Consider the following 9,888-nt stretch of genomic DNA (forward strand, 5'->3'; position numbering starts at 1 on the left):
GAGTAAATTCTATGTCATTCTCTATTCATAGAATTTTAACTAGTAAGTTAAATTGTGTGTAAACCCAATTAAAAATTGTAGTAGATACATTTTGGTTTCTGACTTATACTTCATGAGGAAGACCTATGTTGCTCAACTGAAATCATCCACTGTGATTAGGAAATAGTGAGATCTAGAATATAATTTTGTTTTGTACGAGCCCTAAATATCACAATGTACTAAGTCAAAGTAATGCATAGTTTCATTTGTATTGATGGAAAAAGATAATCATGTTTATTTTGCCTTACAACAAGCATCACAAAATAAAGTCTTCTTGCAATCAAAAGAAATAGATAAGTTAGGAACCAGAAGAATGCAATTTACTGGTAGATGCTCGACACGTCGATGCCATAAACTTACATTAATTGTATCGCTGGCTATCAACGCCTTTTCCCCTTTCATCGGCTCCAAGTAATAAAGACCATTCGCTCTCTACCCACTTCAATTGGCTTCAAAGGTAAGTCTTGAATCACCACAAAATCTATCCAAAAAGTTATCGTACAATGTAAATCATGTGTTAATTGTCTAATAGACAATAAATTGAAACAAGAATTAAGGACCCCATGGACTAACTTAAGGATTAATCTTTTTTCAAGAGCAGCTTTGTCCCAAAGCATGAACCTTCATTGTTTCACCGTTAGGAATTTGTACTAGTGGTATATCGGGTCGAGATACCACATTTGATAAAGAGTCTATATTGTGGGTGATATGATTTGTGGCTCTTGTATCTACAACCCATTTATCATTTCTCTTACTAGAAAAATTAGAGGCTGCCATGTTTGTAAATGGGTTACTTGTTGATGCTTCATGACTACCTAGTAGAGCTAGTAGTTACTAATGCTACACAAAAGTTAAACTTGGGATTGACAATGCAACTCTATCCACAATGGCGGCACAAGTAGCTCCTAAAGACATAATTGTGGTAGCAACATCGTCTCATTGATTTCCTCGAGAATGCGATTGATTAGTATTAGTTTGTTGCCACCCTTCTTTCCAAATTTGGGCCAATTTAGATAACCAATCACCTTGTAATAATATTCTTTGTTATAATTTGTCTTCCCATAATGGATATAAGATAGAAATCAGTCACAACTCCTATCATCATTCTTTTTTGGTCACAATTCATTTTCTTTAATGAACATGGCAATAACTTTAAGGATGGGTGCACGAGTTGCAGCAACCGAATGTTGCTTCTTTTCTTGTGTTGTAATGGCGTAAGCTCTTCCAAGATTTGACAATGGGTCAACACTTAATATTTGTGATCGTACAGTTGAATATACTTCATCAAGTCCCATCAAAATATCGAAAACCTTTTCTTCTTCATCCATAAATTGCATCTTTTTCACCACACCACAAGTACATTCACATTTGCATGATGGGATTAGATTAAGACCTTGTAACTTACCCCAAATGGTTTTTAATTTACCGTAATAGCATGTGATCGAGGATTTCTCTTGTTGTAAAAGAGCTATAATGCTCTTTAACTCATAAACTCTCAGTGCAATTCCTTGAGTAAATCTTTCTTCTAAATCTACCCATATGTTTCTTTTAGTTTCAACATGAGCAGTACTACTTTGAAGTTCTTTAGCAAGTGCATTTGTAAGCCATAAAAGAATTATTGCATTGCATTATATCCATAATTGTAAATCTAGAGAATCAATCTGGATTTTCTATCATTCTATCCACAAAACTTGTGCATTTATAAAGCTATGCCTCCGCATGAAATAATTATCTTCACTTTCACTAAGAGGGTGCGTCACAAAAATCAAGACTAGATGATCAGACGAATGCAAGTAGTATAGAGAAATGGCATCAATGGCCTTGCTTTAAAGCTCTTTAACAAATGCATTTGTAAGCCATGAAAGAACCATTGCATTGCATTGTATCTATAATTGTAAATCCAGAGAATTAATCTGATTTTTTTATCATTCCATCCACAAAACTTACGCGTTCATAAAGCTACGTCTCCACATGAAATATTTATTTTCATTTTCACTGAGAGGGTGCACCACAAAAATTAGATCTGGATGATCAGATGAATACAAGTAGTATGAAAAAATGACATCAATGACCTTTCTTTGATTGGCATTCGCATTCGCCAATTCTTCAGTACTTTTACTTTTGTCATTGTTTGCATCATCTCTATCATTTAAAAAAATTAGGGTTTCCTACCTTGTTCTAATATCAAGAAAAATAAAATAACTTTAAAAAATATAGTCAAAAAACTCTTACTTTTATTAACCTTGTTTAGAATGTTAGTAAAGTAAATAATATAAAAATAAGTATTCTAATTATAAACTTTCTTAAAGTATAAATATAAAAAAAGTTAGCAAAAAAATTATATAAAAATGATTCAATTAATAAAAAATTATCTAATAAATATAACTATTAAAAGTAAAATATAATAATATACATAAAAATTATCAATTCAACTAGGGGGAGTTGTCCACACATCTTTGTAAGTAGTATACATTCCAGCTTCTCACACTAATTATTATTATTAATTGTTGTGGGGGTGGGGGGGGGAGAGGGGTGCGGTGGGGAGGGGTTTGGGGTTGCCTGAAAGAAGAAATTGGAAACAGTGAAAGGAGAGAGTGGTAGTCACAGTCCTAGGGTGTTCTCTCAAGTTTCAGGCAAAAAATTCCACTGTATATTTTATCCAACTCAGAGGTAAAAATATCGTTCAGGCTGAAACGACAAATCAGTACAACACTTTGTCTGTCTCTCTCTCCATTTTTATCCTTTGTTTATTGGTACATCTTCTTTTCCGCACAGTCCAAAAGAAACTACTCCCACCGGCTACAAAACAAACCGTAGACTAAAAAACTAAAGCAAAGTAGCAGCGGTCCCTCGGGTTCTGCGCTGAAGACAATAAGCAAAGAAGAAGAGACACAGCACTCCACTAACCCCAGGAACAAACCATTAAAAATTAAAGCCTCTTCAACTCACATTCTCAGGCTCTCACCTCAGCCCCATGTCTTCTTCTTCGCTTCTTCCCTCACTGAAAACACTACTACATTTTTAACAAAAGCTTAAAAACTTTACCCATTTCCTTTGCTTGTAGTAGTTGTCAAATTACTACACTAGGTAAGTTTGCTTTACACTATACTTTTATTCTTTTTTCTCTGTCTTTGGGGTTCCCAAGAAAATGCTGCAAAGAAAAAGACAATCATTTTTCCATAGTATGTATCAGATGACGGGTTTGTTTGTGTTGCTGTGTTTTTCCTGTTCTTATGGTAATGATGTTACTTTTGAACTTCTTTTTCTCCTTTGAAACTGATGAAGGAAAAAGTTTCCTCTTTCTAAGCTGATGGTAACATAGCTCTGTGTTCAATTCAGGAGCATTGTAATGGCAGCCTGCCAGACTTTATTCTTTTTTTCTTAAAAAAAAAAAACCGTATCTTATAAAGGAAATCGAATCTCAAAAAGGTTTTCCTTTTGGTCTCTTTAGTCTTTTTGTTTCGAGAAATGAGCGATCTTTACGTTGTCTTATAAGCTGCAGGAGATTTACTTTGCATTATTTGGACCTGGATGTTTTTATCTTCAAAACTTGTTTCTCCATTTCTCCTTCTAAAAGAGTTTTCCCAGAAAATATTGTCCTGAGAAACAAACGGTGTAATACTTAATATTGGAGCTTTTGGCTTTCAACAGACAAGATAAACAAAGGTTTGAGCGGCAGATGAAATCATTTTTTCACTGTTCTTCTTAATTTTGAACCCCACTTATATTTTTACTTTTTTGAGTGTCCTCATTTCTCGGCAACAATGGAGGTAGAAAGTTCACCTGCTAGATTACAATAATGCCCCTTCGTAGTATTGAAATGCAGTTAGTAAAGAACACATGAAAATGGGTAGTTTTATGTAAATTTGTCTGTTTCTGCCCTTGTTGATGTAGGTCCCTTGTGACTATAATAATGTCCTATGACCATTATCAAAGGTAGAATTTGCGGTAGCATTGAATGTGGTAAAGATCAAAAGTTGCTGTTACTGTCTGGTTAATTTGTGGATTAGCTTCTGCTTTGACCTCTTCTTGGAGATATCTTTTACTGCTGCTTTGATTTGTATGGTTGGTATATATCTTTTGCCTTAATGTCTTACTATGTGATGATAAGGAGCACCTGTCTTTCATATGAGCTCATTAAATTTTTTCATGCACAATCACATTGGATGCTTCTTTCTCAGCTTTTGAGATTTTTCCCGATCTGATTCAGGCCTTGTGGGTCAGGGAAGCATTGAAGTGGTGGTGGATAAATAAACTAGAGTTGTTTTTAACTTTGTGACCTCAGGGACAAGGGTCTTTAAATTATGCAGACTCCCAAAGCAAGGTAACTTCCCATTGCCTTTATGACTGCTTATTCTTCCCTTACTAAGGGTTTCTTAGTTTGTTTCCTGGATGCATTTATGTAGTTATTCTTGAAAAATAAGTTTAATCGGTTGTTCTGTCATTTAAAGCAATATTTAGATATAATGCTGCCCAATTTTAGGCTATCAATCCTTACTTTTTGTTACCATATATGATCATCTGGGTTGTCTGGGTTTTATCTAATGCCTAAGGGGTACATCGAAGATCTTTGCTGAAGATTCTTTCGTTCCATATTTTTTAATTTTTAATTTTCTACATTTTAAAGGAGTTCTTTTATCTTTGGATTTTGGCGCTGGGTCTGTCTTCTTCGCGTTGCATTGATAAAAAATTTATAGGTGTTCCACTCTGTCCTACAGTTGAGGGCCATATTGTCTGGTAACCATTTTGAGCTTCAGTCTCTTTCTGCATGAAAGTAAAATTTTTGTTTGTCTCCTACCTAAAGGATAGAATAAGCCAAGGCCCATGATGGGACCACCAGATGCTGTAAGTGAAGTGCTTCATCCTTCCAAAGGAAAACTTATTTGTGGTTTATCATATGTTTGAGACCATTGGCTGATTTATTTGTTTGTTTGTTGTATTCTCAGTAATCAGCTTATCTCACTAGGAACAGGGTAGACTAGAATTTTCAAAGCTTTAATAGTTTCGTTCAGATTTAGGATATTGGTGGGCAAAAGATATATTATAAAGATGTGTTGGTACTAACGAGCAAGTCCAATACTTCTGCTTTATGCAATTTGGCTGTTTGTTGGTGTTTTCCAGCTTGACATGGCCCTTAGCTTGGAAGCTGCTATTCTATTGTCAGGGTCCAAGAATTTGGGATCAGTATGTCTGGTTGTCTATGTAAATTATTCATGATAAAACTGTGATGCTCCTGGAACTGAATCAGAAATCTTTTCAACCAAAGTTGCCTGCTTACCAACATTGAAGTTTGATCTGGTGGTTCCTCAACTTGGGCCAATGCCTTGTGACGTAGGGCCCACTGATTTTTCTCTTCTCTGTTTCTATTTCTTCTTTGGTTTCTGTCCAGCCCAGGGGATTTGTCTTTGCTAGGATAGTAGCTAAGGCATAGGCAAATTGGTGGCCAATTCTTCTCCGGAAAGGAGTTCCTGAGTTCAAGTTTTCTCTCACCCCCAATTTATTTTTTCTTCTTTTTTTTTGAAAAAAAGAAAAAAACAGAAACCTTTCAATTAGATACTTGTCGCATGCATATAAGCTTCTTATCCTAGTTTTTCACTTTAGAAGGAATGGCAACAGCTTTTCCTTAGATTATGAATTCCACAGTCTCTCAGCCTCATGGCTAAATTTTAACTGTTTGGTCATCCATAATCAATTGGTTGTAGTTCTTAAATCGTTCATAACGACTCCAAATACTATTAGATTGATTGAATATTGGGTGGTCTAACTAAGGGATTGGTCTATTTTTGTATTTTTTGACTTGACTCTAGGAGAGTGTATCTTGCTTTTATATTTAATGTGCTGCAACATTTTGCTGTTAAAGGGGGAAAAAAACAAAGTCTAACCTCAATTCAAGATGGGATAAGGAGTGATGTCCTCTAAAAGCTTCAGTTTGTCACAATGTTGGTTTGGTTGGTCCAGCCACCAGGTGGTTAGAAATTTAGGATGTTTTATTTTTTGGTAAGATGGAATCTGTATACAAGCATGTAGAGCTCTAATCTGAAATTTCAAGCGACTTTAACTTTCAGTTAACTATCCTCAACTGGAGGAATGTAAAATGTGTTCTTGAAGTCTTTGATTGTTATTGTGCTTTTTTCATCCATAATCAAATTATTGATTTACCAATGTTTAACAGAAATGGATCTTCAGATGTGCCGCAAAGGGTCTCTCCTCGAGCTGTTCGTCAACCCAGGCCAGCCACATTAGAGACTGAAGCTATATCTTCTTCAAATCCAGCTAATAGACCTTCAAAAGAGAAAAGCCCTAAAGTTATTGAGCGCCGTTCACCTAGAAGCCCTGCCTCTGAGGTATACAAATTAGAGAATATTAGACAAACTTAGATCTGAACCTTAGGGAAAGCTTTTAATAATAGCGTAAAAAGCGCAATTATTAAGGCCTTTTGAGTGTTAGAGGTTTCATAACAAACTCTATCAGGGTGCCTGTTCCTCCTTTTTGTAATAGCATGCCAATAGGCAACTTGTTGATCTCAAGAATGGTGCTTGACTTCTTTTCCCCTTTAAATTGTGATTCATTTTTCAATGAAAAAAACTTTGTTCATTGATGTCTTGCATTTTCTTCATTTTCTAAGTTTCTATTATGGAAATGGTAGGATTGGGTGAAGCAATTAATTTTGGTAGTTGAGAGAGAGATAGAAAAGAGATGTTATAATTCCTTATAGAGTGATTCTTTTCAATTTGCGTGTGGATGCAGACACACATTAGCCTCCCATAAACATTGCCATTTTTGAATTAGAAGTAGAATTTAGCACTTATAACAATGGTGCTTTTTGACTCCTATGAGAATAACTAATCTTATCCTCTGTTGTTGCTTCAGAAGAAGCGCCCAAGCAGAATATCTGAATTGGAGATACAGATTTCACAGTTTCAAGAAGAACTAAAGAAGGCAAAGGATCAACTAAGTTCATCTGAATCATGCAAGAAGCAAGCTCAGCAAGATGCCGAGGAGTCCAAGAAGGAACTGTTGGCCGTGTATGCAAAGCTTGAAGAGTCCCAAAAGCAGCTTCTTGAGCTTTCTGCTTCAGAGGAACCTCGTGTTGTTGAGCTCCAAAAGATCTCACAGGAACGGGATCAAGCATGGCAGTCAGAGCTTGAAGCTGTCCAGAGGCAGCAGTCTCTGGACTCAGCTGCTCTGGTCTCTGCTGTGAATGAGATTCAGCAACTTAAGGATCAGCTTGAAATGGTGGCTGAATCTGAGGCTGCACAGACCAAGCAAGCAGAATCAGCACATTTGGAGCTCCAGAGCCTGAAAGGAAACCTGGTAGAAACTCTTTCTCTTGTAGCCAACATGAAAACCCAGCTAAAGGATAGCCAAGAATCGGAAGCTAAGGCCCAAGCCTTGGCTAGCGAAACTCTGCTACAACTAGAAGCTGCAAAAAGGACTGTTGAGACACTTAGGTCGGAAAGCATGAAGGCTGTTGAAGCTTACAACTCCATTGCTTCAGACTTAGACCAGTCAAGGCAACGTGTTTATTCACTGGAAGGACTTGTTAAGAAACTTAAGTTAGATCTAACTGATGGTAGTGGCAACCTCTCTCTCGAGTCTGACAGTGATCATATTGTCATTGAGAATCAAGCTGGAGAAAGTGAGAAACCTGAGGATTCACACCAGCCTGAAGCAGAGATTTCTTCTTTAAAGTCTGAGGTGGGATGGTTAAGATCTGCTTTTGAAACTGCTGAGATTAAATTCCATGAAGAACAAATCCGAAGCACTGTACAGATAAAGAGTGCTCATGAACTTGTGCAGCAGATAAAATCTGAAGCAAGCTCGAGAGAGGCTGAGCTGTTAGCTGAGCTAGAGAAAGCAAACTCTGATATTGCTGACTTGAAGGCAAATCTGATGGATAAGGAAACTGAGTTGCAGGGTATTTCAGAGGAAAATGAAGAGCTTCACGTGAAGCTTGAGAAAAACCTGTCATGCCAGCGAGAATCGAAACTTGAAAATGAGCTAAAGGTTTTGAAGGAAGCTGTTGTTGATCTGAAGGCAAATATGATGGATAAGGAGACGGAACTTCAAAATATATCAGAGGAGAATGAGACGCTCAGGTTGGAAATCAGTAAAAGGGAAATGGACAAAGGTAAAACAAATGATAAGGTGGCTACTGAGCTAGAGTTGGCAAGGGCTGCAGAGCGAGAGGCTAGTATTAAGCTTGGGCTTGCAATGGAGGAGGCTGATAAGAATAACAGGAGAGCTGCCAGGGTGGCAGAACAGCTTGAGGCTGCACAGAATGCCAATTCTGAAATTGAGGCAGAGTTGAGAAGGTTAAAGGTGCAATCTGACCAGTGGCGCAAGGCTGCGGAAGCAGCTGCTGCAATGCTTTCAGCAGGTCATAATGGGAAGTTTATGGAGAGAACTGGTTCACTGGATAGCCATTATAATCCAGTTACGGGAAAGGTTAGCTCACCTTATGCTGAAGATATGGATGATGATTTGCTGAAGAAGAAAAATGGGAACATGCTAAAGAAGATTGGGGTCTTGTGGAAGAAGCCACAGAAATAGAACACCATGAGGCATGCTAAATATTTTTGCCAAAATTGCATAGACTTTATTATGCTTTGTATCATACCGTATTTATCTAACTGAGTTATCTCCCCTTACTTGGACAGATACTTGGGATACTGGGAGCAGCAGAGTCTTTTTGCTGTGAAGTTCACAATGAGCACTCTTTTGAAGCTTGGTAGTTAAATTATGATGGCAGAACACTGCTGATAGCAGATTTTCTTTCTTTCTTTCTTCTTTTCTTTTCTGTGGATATGTAAAATGCGGGTGTCATCACCTTGTGCTTACAGGATCAAACTTATTAACTCTTGACAATGCAAGTTGTGGTGGTTTTAGATATGGATTCCATAGTTATTTCTGTTAAGCTGCCTGCTTAATATGCCCATAACTCATTACCTGCTAAATGCTAACATAAATTATCAATTTTCTTACCTTGTGCTCTCCTGTCAGGAAACTTGCAACAATATTCAGTAAGTTGTAGTGCTACATATTGCTATGGAGCCCACATGTAAATCATATATTTTGGTCGCATGCAAATCTTGGGATTTGAGATGGTGTTTGTCTCTGGTTTATCTATTCGTTGCCCAGACCAACACCTCTTTTTGCAGGTTAGACCATGAGTTCTGGGATTGAACCCACTTGCTTCTTTTTCGAGTTCATTGGATGTATTTCTTCTTCTCTTTATTTTTTGGACATTGGTTAAATGTGAAAAAAAAAAAAAAACCAAGTTTCTTCCTACTGGTATCTAGTCGTGTTGCTACACAAAATGCGGTGGTGATTGCTGGTTTTGGAGATATTGATTGGTGGTAGATTTTATTAGATGTTCTTCTTTGGGACCTATTCAAGGAGAAGTAGAAGACTAGTTCTTGGGATACTAAGAAACACCAGTTCTTGGGATACTACAAATTAGTTACATGGATTTGAGTGTGCATGTCTGACACAAATTGTGTCTAAATCTCTATCTTGTCTTTATCTCAAATAGGGACCCCAGATTACAGGATGTCTTCCAAAATTTGTCAGAAATAGGATGTAAATACAATTCTTTTTATATTTTTTCTTTTCAGATTATTATTATTATTATTATTATTATTTTATATATCGCCATAGATTTTAATGATTGCTAAATGTTCATTTAATAATTAATTTATTATTTTTAATAAATATACTTAATGAGATACATATCAACCCTTCAAGCATAAAATTCTCTTTTTCAAAAATCAAAATCTTAATCAAGTTCATCTTTAACTTGTAGTATAATTTTTAAATAATTTTTGTTCAATCAAATAAATAATCAAG

The 9,888-nt window shown here is 36.4% G+C and overlaps 1 protein-coding gene across 7 annotated transcripts; it reads left to right on the top strand.

The window, feature by feature from the left end:
• The first annotated feature begins 2,806 nt into the window (after positions 1-2,806).
• Positions 2,807-8,956, top strand: RIP5 (ROP interactive partner 5). 7 transcript variants are annotated; one of them, XM_021422725.2, is made up of 5 exons: positions 2,807-3,126; positions 4,221-4,363; positions 6,212-6,383; positions 6,910-8,603; positions 8,700-8,956. In XM_021422725.2, the coding sequence occupies exons 2-4, from the start codon at positions 4,344-4,346 to the stop codon at positions 8,590-8,592; spliced, it is 1,875 nt and encodes a 624-aa protein (XP_021278400.1). In that variant the 5' UTR covers positions 2,807-3,126; positions 4,221-4,343; the 3' UTR covers positions 8,593-8,603; positions 8,700-8,956. The 7 variants fall into 7 exon arrangements, with proteins under 7 accessions (XP_021278400.1, XP_021278396.1, XP_021278401.1 ...); XM_021422721.2 differs by having other exon boundaries at positions 4,250-4,363; XM_021422726.2 differs by having other exon boundaries at positions 4,264-4,363.
• The last annotated feature ends 932 nt before the right edge of the window (positions 8,957-9,888 follow it).

This window comes from Theobroma umbraticum, unplaced genomic scaffold, assembly GCF_002168275.2.
Source record: "Theobroma umbraticum cultivar Fairchild unplaced genomic scaffold, ASM216827v3 scaffold_95.0, whole genome shotgun sequence".
Taxonomy (NCBI): Eukaryota; Viridiplantae; Streptophyta; class Magnoliopsida; order Malvales; family Malvaceae; genus Theobroma; species Theobroma umbraticum.